The sequence below is a fragment of the Hyalella azteca genome, unplaced genomic scaffold, assembly GCF_000764305.2.
Source record: "Hyalella azteca isolate HAZT.00-mixed unplaced genomic scaffold, Hazt_2.0.2 contig14766, whole genome shotgun sequence".
In the NCBI taxonomy this organism is placed as follows: domain Eukaryota; kingdom Metazoa; phylum Arthropoda; class Malacostraca; order Amphipoda; family Hyalellidae; genus Hyalella; species Hyalella azteca.
Window position 1 is genome coordinate 375,068 of NW_025944642.1, and position 19,577 is coordinate 394,644.

The 19,577-nt window shown below is 36.5% G+C and overlaps 2 protein-coding genes across 3 annotated transcripts; one reads left to right on the forward strand and one right to left on the reverse strand.

The window, feature by feature from the left end:
• Nucleotides 1–7,856: 7,856 nt before the first annotated feature.
• LOC108678274 (tRNA-dihydrouridine(20a/20b) synthase [NAD(P)+]-like) lies at nt 7,857–14,856 on the reverse strand. Of its 2 annotated transcripts, XM_018166646.2 has the most exons (7): nt 14,617–14,855; nt 12,584–12,679; nt 10,521–10,642; nt 10,176–10,251; nt 9,411–9,593; nt 8,729–8,937; nt 7,857–8,140 (listed from the first exon to the last, which is right to left on the reverse strand). In XM_018166646.2, exons 2-7 carry the CDS (start codon nt 12,676–12,678, stop codon nt 7,887–7,889), a joined length of 939 nt encoding a protein of 312 aa, XP_018022135.1. In that variant the 5' UTR covers nt 12,679; nt 14,617–14,855; the 3' UTR covers nt 7,857–7,886. The 2 variants fall into 2 exon arrangements, with proteins under 2 accessions (XP_018022135.1, XP_047740113.1); XM_047884157.1 differs by lacking the exon at nt 12,584–12,679 and having other exon boundaries at nt 14,617–14,856.
• Nucleotides 14,857–15,463: 607 nt separating this feature from the next.
• LOC108678291 (transcription factor Jun-like) lies at nt 15,464–16,738 on the forward strand. Its single transcript, XM_018166666.2, has one exon. The coding sequence runs from the start codon at nt 15,575–15,577 to the stop codon at nt 16,307–16,309; it is 735 nt and encodes a 244-aa protein (XP_018022155.1). The 5' UTR covers nt 15,464–15,574; the 3' UTR covers nt 16,310–16,738.
• Nucleotides 16,739–19,577: the final 2,839 nt, after the last annotated feature.

Here is a 19,577-nt window from a genome sequence, read left to right on the forward strand (position 1 = left end):
AAATTCACGGCCTTTATCAAGTAAGGAAATGAACATCAGTCGTGCTGTTGAGCTTACATAAGAAAATCTTTAATGAAAGAGCGAGCTAGAATAGTTTCGGGGACTTGATGCTGAATAAAAATTACGCTTCGAAAATGGGCGAGGAATGCGAACGGAAATGCGCGCCTCCGCTCACCCAGACGGCTCCTGCTGAAAAATAATAAATTCGTTCGTCGTTTCAGCATTCGCATCGCTTTACTAAACTAAAGGCAAATAGTCCAGGAGATACTCGATGGATTTTAATACGAGGCCTTCAGCGTTAGGCGTTTATGTAGAGCATTTACCGCGCACTCTATGTAGCCGCTATTTAGCACCCAATGCAAGATCACAATTAATCAACGTCTAAATAAACACAACAATCAACGTTGAAATTATAATTAGAGTACCTAACGTCAGTAGTGCCGATATTCCGCCAATGAAGAAGTAGATGGTGACAAGATTAAGAACAGAATATTCAAAAAATGAAAATCATTGGTGAAATACAACAAACGCGCGCTCGCATTCAAATGTCTTACTTTTGGTGTCAAGCTGCAGAATGTTCCGTAAACTTGTCGTATTTGTATCCTTGAAAAAACGTGTCTATATAGGCGCATGAAAATTTACGAACCTTGTTTATTTCGGTGCTGATATAACAGTTGCAGTCCTTCCCACAATTTTTTAGCCTAACTCTTTCAAAACGAAATCATAGTCAACGTAAATTACTACCACTGAATTACAGCTCAAAAGCTGGTTGTAAGACAAGAAGTTTATAGTACATCACATTCGAAAAGTTGATAGAATGCGTTAAAAATTGAAGGGTTTCGTTACCACAACTACGTACATGCAAACCTTTTTACTGCACCAGAATAACAAAGAAAAAAAATCGTCACGCTTAAGAATCACAACTGGGATATCATGCAGCCTCACAAGCTAAGTTGGTTTCACAAGGGAAACAACCTCGACTTCCGTAATGATAAAATCGTATGGAAGGAGCCATTATGCTTAGGATAGTTATTAGAGAGCGGTGTCCAGGCCGTCATAAAGCACGCTGGATTGATGCCATTAAAGCCGATACTCGACATCAGATTGCTCACCTGAGGTATTGCGTACAAAATTAGACAGCGTGGAGGCTGTTAGCTAATAGAACCGCCAAAGACTGAATGGATGGCAGAATCATCACAAAAAAAAAACATTCATTTTACATACCTCTTTGATAAGCCTCTTTCTCTCCCGAGCGGCAGCTCTCCTTTTCTCCTTCTTGAGCATATTCTTAGACTTGCCAGAAGGAACGACATCAATCACCACCGAGTCTTGCGAATGTTCCTTGAGCAACGACACGTGCGGTTGATCGCGCTCATCGCAAGTAGTCTCGGGATGTGCATCACTAGATTTCGCAGTGCTACACTCGCCTTGCGTTGGAGTCTTGCCCTCAGACACTTTGCTATCATTAGGAGGATCAGCCACACTATCACCTCCTTCATTTTTCACATCAATAGAATCACCAGCATTTTCAGGTATCCTACAAGTTATGGTGTCATTACCGCACAAATTACGAGGCTTGATTGTATCAAAATCGTTTCCAACTACTGCAATTTCTGAATTCTCATTGGCAGTCTGAGTATCGAGAGCAGGTGTCACTGAACCATCCTCCTCAGCTTGAGATGGCGATTTATTAGATGGAATTTTAGACATGATGGAGGAGTTTGTACACACATACAGTTGTCGGGATAATTGATTTGTTCGAAACAAAATTAGCGAGGGGCTTTTGATTGCTTTGTAAGCACCAATAGGGAACGCTCTGATAATTGTCAACAAAGCCCGTCCCGATTTAAACATCGATGAGAATGAGTAGAAAAACAACTGTAATGAAGAGAACCATATTTGAAACAAATAAAATGCATGTACAAAAAAAATTATAACGGAATACAAAAACGTCAACAAATTTGGGTTGCACAAAGTATCTGCCATTAAACTGCTCACTTATCAAACAAGCGCTTGGGTTTTATACCCATATTTTGAATTTTTAAAAGGAAACATAATGCATAAACAGTATTTTCATAATTTGCATTAATTTTATAGCTGGTGTTTTAAATATTGATCAATACGGTATCTATAAGCTATTATCCATCACTAATAGCTAATTTATAGAACAGATATACCCAACTATTCTCACACAAATACATTTACTGTCTGTATGAGTAATTAGGAGTAACAATATTGCAGTTAACAATGAAAAATATCATGTAATTCAATATATCTATATTTTTATACATTGATAGAAAATTTTTCATGATGATTACTGTATTACTTTTAAAAATTCTTTAAAAACAGACTCACAGTATAAAACAGTATATTATATAGGCATATATATATAGGCATATATATATAATATATATTAAAAACAATATATTATATAGGCATATATAAATAAATGGAGCAGGTACTAATTATAGAGGTACAATCTACCAATCTTAAAAGTTTTAAATTTAACATAAACAAAAAACAGAACTTTCTCATTGACTCTGCTCCACATCCCTTAGTTTCATCCCTGCTTTATCACCCCAATAGCCATTGTTGTCACATCATAACATGCATACAAACACTTCTTAGAGCTTGAGAATTAAAATAAAAATATTATAAAATTGACACCCTTATGAATGTGATAAATCACAAAAGAATCCACAGTTACTTCAGTAAAGCATCAGCTTGATAATACCTATTACTTCATGTTACATCTATTAAGCTTTTATTGCCATAGTATATATATATATATGCAATTTAACATTATATAAAATATTTTGACCATACATGATGAATGAGTACTAGTTCATGAGTAATTATATATGTAATAGAATGACCATGCTCTCTGGTATTAGGGATTCTACTTCTTTATATTTCACTGTCACCCACAAGAAAGTTTAAGCTTGAAATTATCTGTAATTGACAGCTGTTTGGCATATAAGAAAATTAATAAAAAATATGATTGCTTAGCACTTAAGATTAAGAAATCTTTTGTAAGCTTTAATAATTTTTCTACCATATTCCTCATTGAAATTGGAAACTGGTTTAGTTGAAAGAACAACCATGGATACCAGAATGAAATGTTGGACAGAATTTTATGAAACTTGCTAGTGAAAACTTGGTTCACACTTTAAAAGTAAACAAGTTGTCTTATCATAAATTGATGAAATCAACAAAAACATGAGCATGGATGTCTTTTGGCTTAGTTTCCATTCTTGGCAGTAGAGGCTTGCTAGAAAATTGGACTGAAAATAAATTAAAAAGGTTACCTGTCCCAATTGCAGGGTGCGTACTGGTATTCAGAAAAAAATTCCATGACTTTTCCATGACTCTCTGAGACCATCAATATATTTTTCCAAGACTATATGTCAGGTTTATCATGACTGAAAGTTCAACCGTGCATATTCTTTCATCTCCTACAGTTGATAAATAGCAAATGTGTAAATGCATAGAGCAGGCAGACACAAAGGAACAAAAATGACATCTGAAAATCAAGCCCACACTGGTATTGTTATGAATTCAATAGTGTCAAATCACAACAAATATTGAGTAATGGACATAAGATTGTACATGATAATGTCAATACAGTTCAGAACACTCTTCAACGCCACTACCCTAGCATTCAACTGGCAGCTATTTCATCAACTTTTTCTTCAATGTTCACTTCAAGAGTGTCTAGCTCCTGTTGCATTGTTTTCAAAGATTGCCTCATGGCGTTGAACTTTGTGATAATTTTCAAATCCCCCTTTCTCTCCATTGCTTCTGCATATTCATTGGCTGCTTGCTCAAGCACCTTGATGCCCTCCTCCGTACGCCTTTTCTTCTTCAGTTCACTAGCTCATCCAACAAAGCCTTCCTCTTCTGGGTTTTCTGGGCCTTTGCATTCTGCTCTTTCTCTTCTGCCAAATAAGTACCATCAACCGGGGTTACTCGGGACGATTTCGAACGTTTTTCATTCATAACTTCTTACCATGAAACATTTCATAAACAAGTTTAGGCTCATTTCAAAGCTCTTTGCAAGGGCTATTACATGGCTTCTCAAAAAAAAACATATGCTATTCGTAAGGTGCCAGAAGCAAAAAAAGAGTGTCCCGAGTAGCCCCGTCGAACGGGGCTACTCAGGACACTTGGAATAAAACTTCTTTTTAAAACATTTGAAGCATGCAGAGTGTACTCATCCATTACTAACAGTACTCTGAAGTCCTCCTCTTTTATTGTAGATGATGTAGAGGTAGAATAAATGACATTTTCTGTGATTTTTACTTGTTTTCCCTTTATTGATATGATATTACGATATACATTAATTACCCTATTATTGATGCGATATTACCGTATTATTGATGCGATTTTACCATATCCATGAACATGCCATTGAGCATTTACAACAACCTTGTCCACTGCAAGCTTCATATCAGCAGCCTTATAGCATTTTTTCTGTATCTGTAAGCTTACAGGACAGCTTGTAATTTCACACCATTTTAATTAGGTTAATTGAATTTACTATAAAAAAAGATCGTGAAAAACATACCTGAAACAGAAAGGAATGTTTTAGTGACAACCATCATATGTTTTGGAGAAATAAATCATAGTTTAGGTCAATTACTTTTCATTCTATGATGCCTGGTGCACAATTCTATATATGACATTCTATGCACAATTTTGTGATGACCGATGATGCACTAATTTTTCGATGAGTGAATTTTTTTCGCTGAGCAAGGTAAATGTAATCAATATTCTTTGTTTTTAATTAATTTTTTTCTTAACTGGAGCCTTTGCTGAGGTTCTACTGTAAATGCATTTTTGGGGGTATCCCGAGTAGCCCCGACATGCAGAAATGACCGCCATTTATTTGGATTGAGGTATGTAAATTCTGCAAATAAAGTTTTCATGCTGACACTTGTCTGCCACTTTCTTCCAAGCCAAATTTTTTAATACTGCAAATATTTTTTTTTACTACAGACCTTAGCAGAAGTAACTTTTCAAAAATATCGTTTTTCACCATTTTTTCAGGAATTTTTCAAAGCTAGTAAATGTAGTATTTTTGAACTTCCTTTATACTACATAGATAGGAAAAATGTTGACGTTTATGCCACTATATTCAGTTTTGCAATATTCCAATTAGTTTTGCTACTACAACAGTTTTACGCCGTGTCAGAGGACTGACCCAAGTTACCCCCCTGTCCTGAGTAGCCCCGGTTGACAGGATTGTAGGCTATTTTAGCACTGCCAGCTGCAAGCAGCATCTTCTTGGTGATGGTCATCTTTTCCAGGCCAACAACATGCACAACATGATCAACCACAGCATGCAGGGCTACAGTTGTTTGCTCTTTCATGTTGTGCGTCATGATTTCCTTGTTGAACAAAAACCCTCTTTCAACCATGGCTTGGCCATGAGACAGGAGCATGAGCTTCTGTACATTGTACTACATTCCAGAGCTTCTTGTAGCTGCTCTTTGACAGAATGGCATGCCAAAAAGTTTCCAGTTGATCAGAAGTTGAAAATGCTTGAAACTGTGCATTGAGATTCAGTTCACTGCAATGTTGTGATTCACCTCTAAAGCTGCACATCTCATTGCACAACACCATCTACATCTGTGTTGGGAAATCTCTTGGCAAGTTGGCATCAACAAGAAAGTGAGACAGTTTTTCAACTGAGTCTTGTCAGCTTCCTTACAGTCCTTCTTGATGAATACTTTTGGCACCAGCCATCTCAGGTTCCTAACAAGGCCATACCTGATAGGGCTCTTGTCCAGTAGCTTTTGTACTACAGCCTACATGAAGTCTCACGCTCGTGTCTTGAAAGTGAAAACTTGCACTGCACTTGCCTTTTTGTAATCTTGTCTGCAAGCTCTCTTTTTATTGCTGGGTTGGCCACGAAACCAAACCAACATCAACCTTATTGAAGGAAATCAAAATTCCTTTTGTTTCATGACTTTCCGTGACCTGAAATGAAATCCAATGACTTTCCAGGCCTGGAAAATGAAAAATCAAATTGTATGGCTTTCCAGGTTTTTCATGACCATGACCAGTATGCACCTTGCAATTGTTAAACTACTAATCTAAAGGTATGTTATTATGTTAACTTTGTGTTACAACATTTTGGATGAAGGAAATTTTTACAAATTAATTTAGTATTGATAAATTGTTCAAGTTATAAAATTTTTAAGACATTTATTAGTTGCAACACTAATTTTCTTTAATGAATCACCAGCCAGCCAAGCATTTCTAAATCAGCTTCCTTGTTTTGTTGATACATGCCCAACTGTGCCTCTTACTTTCCCACAGTTTTTGGAGCTGCAAGATAACCACCAGAAGAATTATCTCTTATCTAATTACTGAAAAAAAATGTGTGATAAGATAAGATTCTATCATCCCTAGCAACTAGATTCCAAGTGCACAATCCTTTCTGGAAAAATGAGCAGAAGCTACATGAGAATTGAAGAAAAATGCATGTTTGTTCTGTGGCAGCATTAGTATAAGCAGAAATCTGGTCATTTTTTAACATTTACATTTTACACTAGTAATCTTGCTAATCTAGTAGTACCTGTTGGCCGTAAGGTTTGGTACAAATTTTACAGTGCAAAATGCTATTCTTCAAAAGATATTAAAAACTATAAATTTTTTTTTTTTTAGAGGCCAGCAGTGACCTGCAGCCTGCACTATACTCATCTAATCATCATCAATCTAACATGCAGCACAATACTATGGAAGTTCAAAAGATGGATCCCTGGCTCATGTTCTTCTTCTTTTTGGGGTGTCTTCACTGGGTAGACTTAAAGCCACAGGTCGACCTCGAGGACGGCCGTTGGGCCTGAGAGCCCCGGGTCATGGTCATCCCCCTGACTCAGCGCTGACTGGCCCTGAGCCCCCTCCATTGCAGTCTTTGCAGAGGTTCCTTGCTTTCACCCTACATCTTTCAGCAAAGAATAACGTTTCCAAATACTCCCTTTTCATGTTGCAGAAACAAGACAAAATCTTCTATCTCAATGTCAAATCCCTAATTAGGCAAATTAACTATTTCTCTCTGACATCTGGCGTCGCCAGTACTGCAGTACACATGTGCCGACTAACCAGCAGCCAGCTGACGAGTGTAAACAAACGCACGCGGACAAAATCATTGCGATTTGAAAATTTTTGAAATTGTAAATCACCTTGTAAATTTCAAAATCGGATAGCTTCAGTGTAATATTACATCAAGGCAAAAATTCTCGAACGTTTTTTAGTAATTTCCACGGGGAATGTAGCTTCATTTAGTGTCAATAATAATTTGAACGTTGATTAATGCGCAGTTTTAGACGTTTTCCATTTGTACATTTTCATAGCAAGCCTAAAATGTTATTTCCTATTATGCAGAAAATTCGAACTTGAAATCTGTAGCAATCTTCTAGTGACTTTTAGGTCAAAAAACCTGTTGGCTTAATTTGTGACTTAGGGTAGGGCCTTGGAAAATCACCAGTGAAAAATCAACGTCAACGAATCCATTTTGCGTCCAAGTAGCATAGCACAACGGTTTCAGCGTTTATTATGCCGTAGGCCTGTCGCCGATTCTTAACATGGCAGAACATTCACAGCTCGTTTCGGTCTCGAACTCACGACTCCAAATTTTGCTGTGCTTAACCGCTCGGCCTCCTCGACGATTCTGACCAGAAACTGGTGCACAGAGCTGGGATCGAACACGCGCCTCTCTGCGCCAATCTTGGTACTCTGAACTGTAACCACTTGGCCACAGTGGCCCAGTAGACACGTGAAGCAACTGTTTAGGATAATGCGTTTGATTCCGGTGTACAAAAATTATGCTTGAATGAAGGAATAAACTAAACATAAACTGTGTTAGAAAAACGACTCTTTTAGAGATTAAGGTCATATTTTTCTCGCAGGTATTCGGTGACTCCGACAACACTAGCCAAGCTGTTGAAGTATCTACGTTCAGCTCGACTTAGTTGCTTGTCTAGCATGTAAATGAGGTGATGGTGGAAGTTAGTGAAGTGAGCCCCAGTCTCTAAGCTGATCTTGATCCAGTCCTCGACACAGCTAAGAGGCGTGTAGTCCTCGCCAGCAAACATTGCAGGGTTGGCCAATAGACCCCGAGCTGCCATCACACCTGGATACATTTTAGGCGATCACGTCTTTATATTGATGACGTTACACAATTGTAAATAATTGACGAAAGTATATATTATTATCATCTATCATTAATGGACAGATAGATACATAAATAGGATGATGTATCGGTAGGCGACACACCCCACAAATTACAAGCAGAAATAAACTATCCAATACTCGAAAGTATATGACTGCTCTCCTTGTTCAAAGAAACTTTACATATATTAACAACTGAAATAGTTTCAGCAGTTATAGCACTTTCTCTCACGGTCTATCCCAATTTTCTCTACATTTTGGTCAATTTCTTGGCACTATTTTAGAATAAGTTCCTATTTGGTAGCTCCTAACAAAAAACTTTTTAATCTAGCGAGAGGAGTATAATAGACGACATAATAGACGTTCAAAAGTATTATGGGTTCTACCTCAGTGCGTACCGTCAAATGAAGAGCCTGGCAATTAATTGTTGATTGCCGTCTATAATGAATAACTCGATAACAACACTGTACGTGGAAGCCGAAAATTTGGCAGAAGTTGCCACACCAGCCAACATTAGTAAAAGCAAAATTTAACAGGTTCTAGGACGCACCTCTGACACCTGTGATCCGCTGCACGCGGTGTGCGTCCTCGAGACTCCTGATGTCGCCGTTGGCCACGACCGGCACATCGACGGCACTCACGACGGCAGCAAGCGTCTCCAAGTCCACGGGCTCAGAGCGCTGTTCTGAGGTGCGCGCGTGCACTGTCAGGAACGACACGCCTGCCGCCTCAAGCTGCCGACACAGAGACACCGTCGACCTGCCGGCATATTCGCTCGTTATTTGTACTTGAATTTACGCACTGAATTATGTTTCGAAATTGAAAAAACAATCTGAATTACTTTTCAGATCACGCGCAGTCTTTGTGTTGTACTGGCAGTAGCGGCGCGCCTACTCCATCGACCGTCGTTCGAACGAGTTCACAACATGTGACGCTACCGTCACACTCGCGGCTAGACTCCAAACATGTAATTACTCTCGGTAGAAGCTTTTATTTTCTGTGTGACGAATTCGTCACACCAGGGCTTAAAGGGTTAAGATGAAAATGGGTCAAAGGAGTTGAAGCTTGTATATGAATTTCGAGGGTAACAAATATCAGACCACACTTGAAGATAATTTCCTTATGCCCGAGTAACATGAAACCAAATTCTGATCGCGTAAAATAGATATAACGTGTTTATATAACGCATTTACGTCGAGCTTGTGACAGTACGGTATCATCAGGAACTCTACCTGGTGTCTTTATGTATCCTGATCTTGACAGAGATCGTGTAGTGCGGGTTGGCGACAACAGCGCGCGTTCGTCTCACCATTTCAGCCACCAGCTCAGGCTTGTGGATAAGACACGCTCCGTAGCCCTCCTGCATCGCCCACCTCTGAGGACAGCCGCAGTTCAGGTCACATCCTGAGCTGTGCCTGCCACAAACCGGATCATTGGAAAAATTTCGACGTATGACTAATCTATTTCAATTAAGGATGATTTTTTATGTGCTTAGAGACATGTTTAGAGGTGGACAAATTTGAAATCCTGTATTCAACTCTACTTCCCACATGCACACACATAAGAATGCATTAAGGAATATGAAACCCTTATTGATATTGCTACTGCATTGAAAACTGATACGTACAATTTTTCTACAAAAAGTCTTTGTATCGAAGCTCTTGAAAAATGTCCTTGCATCATTCTATTTCAATTAATTGACCTCCTTATAGACCCATTTAATTTGTTGACCACTTAGGTTTTTTAATCTGCAAACAATGGTCATATCAATCATTGTACTGACATTAATCTTATTGGCATCAGTATACTAAATTCATTCAAGATATAGGTATTTCAAATTCGACAGAACATTACTTAGCAATATTCATATGTTCATAACAGCTTAGTAAAAATTTCCCTCTTGTGATCAATGATTTACAAATTCAATACACCGATGAGGCTCGTATCATTTCAGCAAATAGCACCAGATGCAATGGAGGCGCATAAGACGTACTCACGGCGCGACGAGCGCTGCAGCTGATGCCAGGCTCTCAGCGTTACTGGCTGCAAACTGAACGATGAGCGGCCTGTCATCTGCATGGAGATGAGAGCACTTTTTCACCTGGGATTGTATTATCTAAAACTAGTTCAAGGGGCATCAAGCATGGACACTAGCTAAGGCTAACATGCTCGAACAGAAGATAAAACATAGAAAGTGTAGACACGCAGGATGATTTCATAAAATTTGAAAGAATGAATGTGAGTATTTTTACCATCAAACAAGCTAATTAAGCCTCCAGTCCAATTACAAAATACCACTATAAACCTCATTTTGCACAGTTCCTCCTTAGTAATCCACCCACCAGTGCTGGTGCTAAAGTCGCTGTGCCGAGCCTTTTCAGATTTAACAAAGGAGTCTGACACTATCATGGGTGTAAAGCATAAGTCACACCCATACTTGCGTACCAATGATCGAAATGCCAACCTGAAACAAAATGTAATTTTATTATGCATACAACAAAAAAATTTTTTCAATGTGCTATATGAAATTGTCCCGAATTTAATGTCCACCCGTTTTATGCAAATTCATTTACATTATATTTGATCAAATAAGGCAAAATGTATTGTTTTATATAGACAGATGGATACTGACTGATTATGTGGTGGATACATGAAGTTCCAGATTTTACTTTATCCTAAATGGTTGTTTAAAATCATGTATGAATCAACACAAGGGTTAAATTTCAATGCATCCACTGCATGAACTCTCATTAGATATACAGGATCTCCCACAAAAGTATCCCAAAATCTACTCTTGATTATTTCACTGCTTTATATCATAATTATATTTCCTTTGTTTAATTTTTATTTTTTTGTAGTAAGTACCAGTATATACAAATATTTTTGGAAAACTAGATGAATAACTACTTAACTGCAAAATAAAGACACCCACTGAAATAGGTAGAAAATCTATAAATTTGTTTTACAGAAATTTTTTTGTATTCTTTCTTAACTAATTGTTGGTCTATAGTATAATTTTTTGTAAAAAAATGCATTATTAACAGAATTAAACTACTCTTTGTTTATTCAAATCTGGTTATTGAAGCACTTGTGAGTAGTTTATCAAATACAATTGCAGTGGTACTGGAATTGGACAGTGGAATGTGACCACATCAGAACTTAACATTATCAGAAGTTGATGCAAAATTTAGTTAAAATCACAATGCATAATTTTGTGGAAATTTTAAAGTTGACAACATAAATGACATATGAATGAGTATACTTCCTTTTTGCCTAACACCTAATACTGGCAATGTAAAGCATGCTGTTTTGAAAACCATGCAATGTTTTCATCAAATGCTACAAGTTAGCAATAGTCTGCAGCTGAAAATGGAATCAGAATTTGACACGCTATTCCTGGAACAAATTATACAATGACAAAATTTTTACCACTTTATACATAGCCTGAATGCAAATGAAGCCTCCTCTAGTATTGCTTTGGAAGAGCAGAAGATGGAAATCTGCCCCATAGACAATCAATGAGATTATCGGATAATCAAGCTATAATATACTGCTTCCTGAAGAAGTTGGGAGGGAGGTGGAAACTTATACCAGCTAATTTCACCATTGGGATAAAAGATTCATTTTCCAATCAAATAAAACATTGTAACTCATATTTAAAAGACAAATCTAAATGGGTCAGTACATTAACTTTGAGGACATTTGTTGTGGAAACTTTTGTTTTATGCCCTAGGCTTTGATTTGTAGGTTTTACAAGTTCCAGGACTGAAAAATATTCTGCCTTGCAGGAGGCAGGAATGATGAGACACAACCTAGACCTAGACCATAAACTAAGTTTGGTGTGAAATGATTCAACTAATTTACTTCTTATACTAAGAACTTAGTGAACTAAATAAGTTAAATCCCACTTTACTTGAATGAGATAATGCTTATAAACACAAGTTTATGGAAGAAATTAATCCAATATGATTGGTGATCAGAGATTTAAAACCAAATTAAGCAATGCTAAAATAAAATTGCAGCTTTGCCTAAATAGCCTGATACAGCATGTACCATATATGGCCTAGTGTATTAATAATAACCAAACAAATTGTTTCTAATTCCTTTATTATATTTGAATACCTACTTGTATTTCAACAGTATGGATTAATTTCAAGTCGCTTAATACTAAAATTGATAAAATAACCTCTACATTTTTCATAAAAGTAAAGCAAGAATGTAATGCTTGAATGCAAAAATAAAATAAAATTAAACTCCCCAGGAGCTAGGCACAAGTAAACAATTGAAATTATTTGACTATAGATAAATAGAAGGCAATAAAAATTTGCTTGTAGAAAATTTTCAATGTCTTTAAGGATACTGGTAATACTTTTCATTCTAATTCGGACAACAAGTTAGAACTAACTTTGAGTAGCGCACCATTGGAGCAGCAACTGTGACCAGCTCCTTCTCAGCAAACAGTTCCATGGGACTCAGAATGGCTCCAGCATGTTGCTCCATTCTGAAATGATGAGATTTTTTCAATTTGAATCTATATCTGAATCGTATAAACATGTTTGATACATAACAGAGTAGAAAAAAAAAGAAAATTATATTATGGCATATAAATGTAACAATATAGCTAGTGTTTCATCAATCTTATTTTTAAAAACTTGACCATAATCTAAAAGACAAAAAAAATTCGACCATTGAGAGAATCCCAATCTGGCATATTAGGCAAATTTTCAATAAATTGCATGTGAAAATTTTCCTTTCAGTGAGATTCTCAAAAGTTGCAGGGAAAAATGAGTCTTCTTTCTTAATTAACATGGAAAATTAGGCAAGAGCCATAGAAACAGGTAAAAATGTTTGCCAGGGCCCAGGAGGCCCAAAACAGAGGTTCTTGTGTCATTCATGTTTTAGTTAAATTGGGATTCTGCCTATTTTCAAGTTTATACTGAGAGTTTTTAGCTTAGGCCATAGAGTACCTACTTGAGGCTACTTCACACTTCACAGTTCACACAGACTTGCACTTGCAGTCACACTTTCACAGGCTTGTCTCTTGAGAAGTTGAGGCTTTCTATTCTAAGTACCAGTCCCAGTGTCAGTCAGTACCCCAGGCTCCATAGACTAATCTCATTGTCAAAATATTTCCTAAAATTTCCAGTATTACAGTGTAAATACTGTAGACAGGAATCACAAAGAAAAAATGCTATTACATCAACCAACAATTTAAGAGATAACCATATCTTTCTATCTAACTCCAAGCCACAATTCTTGATACTTGAGACTACTCAGACAGTCAGACTAGTGTGACCAGAGATGGTCTGATCAGGTCATGTGGACAGTAGCGCACTACATGTAGACGTAGTGGCCGCTACATTTTCAGTAGCGGTAGCAGTAGCGGCACTACATTTAAGCAATTGTAGCGGTAGCACTCGGCAGGCCGGCACCTGCTACATTTAGAGCATGTAGGTAGGATGTAGTGGTAACGGCCACTACATTTCAAAGTAGGCTAGCCCTGCCCAGCTCTGAGTGTGACTTTGTGACTGATAGAAAAAACTAAAATCTACCAAGCAAATAGCCTTAACATGTTAAAGAATTTGAAAGCATAAGATTTTAGCATTAGCAAAAATGTTGAATAATCAAATATTAAAAATTCCGATTTTGTATTTTTCCAATCTTACTGAATCAGTGAATCAGAAACACATTTTTTGGGAAATTTGAAATTTAGCATTTCAATCGGGCAGTTTAATCAAGAGTTAGATTATTTGCAATTTCAATTTGCATTGAAGATACTAGTTCATCATTTACATATAGAAAAGCCTATTCCTGACTAGGCTTCCTAGTTCCTACACTACTACTGCTAGTAGTATCATAGTATGGTAGTAGTCCAGACTCCAGACTGGCAGACTACCAGTCAGTGAGTCACTACTTACCTACTAGTGCCTAGTGCCTATTGGCATAGTGGCAAAGCAGAGAGTTTTTTAGACTCTCCCTCACGTTCATTTTTCAGTCCTATATGTAGACCAGTAAAGTATCCTGGATACCTGCATTATCCTACATATGAAACTGGTTTAAATCATGAGTAAATGAGGAAATTAAAAATGAACTGATTCTAAAAATTCTATGGTTTGTCACTATGCCTATTGGTTTCAAAAATTAAAATGGCAGAGATCCAGAGAACCTCCACAATAAAGTTGAGCTGAGGTTTGGCAAGTACCTAATTTATTTTCCACTCTTGGATTCAATAAATCAACAGGAGCAGAACTGCACACTTGAGCTATGAGAATTTCCTTATCTGACAATAGTGAATAGTGACATTTAACCAGTTTACTTCTTAATTATGGATAGGCTAAATCCATTTTACAAAATTTTAATCACGCTTATGATAAAGTTCAACTGGCGAGAAATTTTTGGTCCAACACAAGATGCAACAAATTCAATCAGATCTAGTACCTGACACCTGTTGCTGTTAGGTTTGATTTCTACAGAACATCAACTTGACAAGTCTAATTTAACAAACTATGCCTAGTTCCGGCGGAAATCCGGCATCCCCAACTTCGTACACGTTCCAGTCTCTCACTGTTTCTTGTGTCGGGTTCCAGGTACGCGTTGTAAACTCATGTGAGTCAGAGACTCGTGATGAACGTTTTCGAGAAAGCCACACCTCTTCCAAACAACCAAAGTGCCAAATCTACATCTTCGCATCAACATTACGAAAAAACTTCTTATTTAATTTTATTTTCAAATTATTCAGTTTAATCACCATGTTTAAACACTATATTCCTTAGGCTTAATGATATATACTTTTAAATTTACTTCTGTGAGATAACAAGTCTTTAGGGCAAAATTCTAGAACATTTTCGTCTACAAAAGTTTGTATCAAATGTCACATCAATTAATAATGTCTGTCGACATATTCATACAATTAATACTTCAAATTGTGTGGCTTTTCAATGTGAACAAATATTTTTCATTTGATTTAAACCATGATTCCAGCTCGTTTAACGAACAATACTATTCTGCTTTATACTGTAATTCTTAAAAAGAATTTTTTGATGAAAATTCTATTCCAAATATTATCATCTTGGAAGATATTTTTTATGCACCCAACCCATGCAACAAACTTCATAGCAAGTTCTCAGAATTGCAGTAAACTAGTGCCAGAGAGTTGCCAAAGGCCTCTAGATTTGAGACACGTCGCGCGATTGTTGATGTCACCACTGGCCAATGAGAAGGCCAGAAATTGACGTCATGTGTTTATTTTTGTTTCGTTACACCATTGTAAAAGAGCTCGTCTCGCTCAGGGTGACTCATTGGTGACTGGAGTGCGATCGTGAGTGGGCTGTGCGTACTAGGCTTCCTCAAGAAAATTGTGTCTAAAGCATATTAATATCGTGAATTATTCGCATCAATGTTCATGGAGACCACTATGTATAACGAAGACACGTATAAAGTTTACTCCAAGGAAAACGTAGCCCAAGCTAAGCGAAAGCTAAGGTTGGATCTAAACATTCCCGGCAATGGAGCTAAACGACAACGGCCAGCGTCGCTCAATCCTCTCCTCACATCACCAGACCTAAATATGCTCAAACTTGCCTCTCCCGAGCTTGATCAACTGGTGCTACAACAGGTTGGTGGACAACATTTGTTCCCGCGTGTCACGCACGAACAGGAGGAATTTGCAAAAGGATTTGTCGATTCCTTGGAACAGATGCACAGTCAGAATAACCTTAGTAACCACCAAATTCCTCATATTATTGTTACATCTAACAACAATACATCTCAGTATACACAACTGCAGCCACCTCAAGCACAGCCATTTGCAACAAGTAATCAGCATATCAAAGAAGAGCCTCTTACTGTACCATCATCATCTCCACCTCTTTCACCCATCAATATGGAGAATCAAGAACGCATCAAACTTGAGAGAAAAAGGCTCAGGAATCGCCTTGCTGCATCCAAGTGCCGGAGGAGGAAGCTTGAAAGAATAGGACGACTTGAGACTAAGGTGGCCGGCTTGAAGGCAGAGAACAGTGATCTACAAGCAGTTGTCAATAGATTGCGAGATCAAGTGTGTGCGCTTAAGAAGGAAGTAATGGAACATGTTCAATCAGGGTGTCAAATTCCATTTGTTACTCATGGATAAAACTTTTCATGTTTGTAAAGCATCTGTATAGGCTACAAATCTTTCATCATGATTAAATTCTTAAGCAAACATTATAATGGTAAATGGATGTCTGTGGGGGAAAGTCTTAGTTAGGTATTCAAAATATAATGAAGTTTTCATTTATCATATAGGCTAGGTTTATGTGATTATGCAGTTTATGCTGAGTCTTTTATTTGGGAAATTACTGTAAACTTGCCTATTCCTAACTGTAACCATAATGCTTTTGTTGTCTTGGTTTACAAATTTCAGGTTAGAAAAATCAAGTGTTCTGACAATAAGTAAAAAATCTCTAAGTAAAATACACAAATTTCAATAGTTTTTGTGAAATTCATCTTAAATCATCTGTGCACCTCCTTAGATTCCTGATAATTTCTTGAAATTTGTATGTAAAACATTAAATAGTTTTAATTCATTTTAAAACTAGGTATTTATGTTCAAAAATGGGTTCTGACATTTTTTTTGAATGATAATATAATCTTCTGAAATATCTATGCAAAAATGTGTCTTGAGTGCATTATGTACATTTTTTTATTAATAAGATTGCAGGGTTACACTGCAATTGTCAAGGTATGGCTTGTAGCCTATATATAGGCAGGTCTTGTTAAGATAAGGGTTGAGCTAAACAGCCTAGATGAACTGGGAATCTCAGTAATAATGTAAATTTAATCTTGGTAAATTTCTTTATTTTGAATGTGCATTATCAAGCAATAATTGGTTTCTGTAGGTTATATGCATTGAACTTTTTAATAACATTTATTATTAGAGCATCTAAACTGATGAAAATTCATATAAACAATGCTCATCTTATGGAAAGATATACAAGGAGATTGTCAGATTGCTGTCAATATTGTATTTCATAAAAAATATAATGATGAAGCATTTTCTTTTGTGTAGTATGTTAATTGATTTTATAACATGCACCCACTGTACTGCATGTGTTCCTTTCCAAAAATCCATTGTAATGTATTTCTTTATATATCAATTTAACAAAACTTGTTCATGAATTTGCTGTTACATTATGAGTTGAATTATCTTAGAACTGAAACCCAAGGCCTCTAGTCATGCATAAGGCCCACTGTTGTGATAGACAGTGTGTTAACATTGACAATAGACTATATTTTATTATCTCTACATAGAATAGTGTGCATTATTCTACTCTGTAAGGAGAGTTTTCTAATCATTTTTTATTTAAATGAAGATATTTTCCAAGTATTCAAAGTTGTTTTTTTACACCCTTCTATGAAGAGGATTAGGAAAAAAATTAATGCTGCTAGTGGCAAAATATTGTAAATAGGCCTAATGATATTCACTGCAGCTTTAATACATCACTTACTATCAATTCATTTTTAAATTATTTATCTGTGTTATGTTGAATGTTTATAGGGGAAAGTAACATGAAACCTGTTTTTTTTTCTTTATTTGTACAAACTTGGTTGTCAGAATTTTTATTGCTGTTTTTGAAGCATTATCAATTCAAACTGACTTAATGAAATTATGGTCATTTCAGTGGCCATATCTGAATTTTATCAAACAAATACTTTCCAAACATAATTCAGTCAAAAAAAGTATTTATGTTGTCTTTTTAATATACAGCATGATTTTCAAAGAATATCAGATAGTGTTCATGCTGGTTCATAACTTTACAGTAGAACACTAAGAACCAGTAATGCATAACTAATGTCGCTTCAGTGTTATACTGCATAGTAATGCAGAGCTAATATTGATGAGCTCAACTACACTTGCACGAACGTCGCATTCACAGTGACTACATGAGCAGCATAACAAACTCAAAACCGCCTGCAGGATGTATATGATAATATAAGCAGAAAAACTGACATGTCAGTTTATTTAAATTTCCTGATAAATTGTAAGATTTCATCAAATTTCTTGAGTATATTTCTTATATCCATGATACTTAACTGCTCTAATTATTGAACTAAAAATTAAAAGGAGCAACTATAAAGTTTCATTTGTCACTGAAGACTTGAGAGCGTCTCTACATCCGATGTTGCTTATCTGCGCAGCCTGCACACGTAAGCGGGATTGGCTGCACCGTACCATGTACGTCACGCAGAGCGATTGCATTTGGCAGCTCTTGGTAACGAGGACTGTTGCTGTCGTTCGCGTCTGACCCCATGTAGCTCATAGCTACATTTCTATGTGATCGACGAGTGTTGCCTCGAGCGTATACTCTGTTACTGACCCGAACAGCGATTGCGTTCAAACAAAATTTGAATTCAAGTGTCGAGGAACGTGAATTATAGAAGTTTTTAACAGCTGTTTGATAAAGATTATAATTGAATAACATGCTAAAGGCAAGTAGAGATTACAGCATAGATAAGTGATGCACGAGAATTCTTTTGAAAACAGCACATTGTCACGGAACGGATAATGTGCATTTATAAATAATGTAATGTGCATTTCAAATATGCTAAATAATTATGATTGCTCTTAGAATGCGAATGAAAATGCTCAAATCTATTGCTCATCATTATGAGAATAAAAAAAATATTTAGGAACTAATACTCAGTTGGATGGAGTCAAAAGCTAAGTGTCGCACATTAATTACGGTAAAAAAATAGCGTTTTTGAAGTCATCTGCGTTAGGAGACCGTGTAAGTAAACTCGGATAAAAGCAAGAAACTGCGCATCAAGGTTGCGGAAGCGTTGAGGCTCCATTAGGACCTTCCTCCTGTCCAACACATCAAAGAATTTCTCGAGGGTGGAAGATTAGGACGTTAATTGATCACCGAAGGAACTTTCCCGTGCTCATCATCTTCAGGCTGCGGCGAGTCTAACCTTGACACCAGCCCCGTGACTCTCCACTTTAAATAATTCTTTCCTTTACAATCCGAGTAGTATGAGGAGAGTGGTGTGGTTTTAGATGAATTATCGTGATGTTCGTTTTACGAAAAAAAAACATTTAAGCACATTATGCGTGAATCATATAAATTCGCACATAATGCGCAATATATACATACATTCGCTGTATATATTTTATCTATATTTGATATTTAGATAATAAAAATATATTTATATATATTTGATATAATAAAATGCGCATTTATTTTATCCATTTAACCATTTCCTATTTTTTTACCGATGATTGGATTCCAAAAATGCTTTATCATTGCGAATAAATGAAAGAAAATAGACATTTGACATCATTCGATGTAATTTTTTCGTAGTAAAAGTCCAGTGAGTTTTATTTTAACCACTCACTATTTTTTTACCGATTATTGAATTCC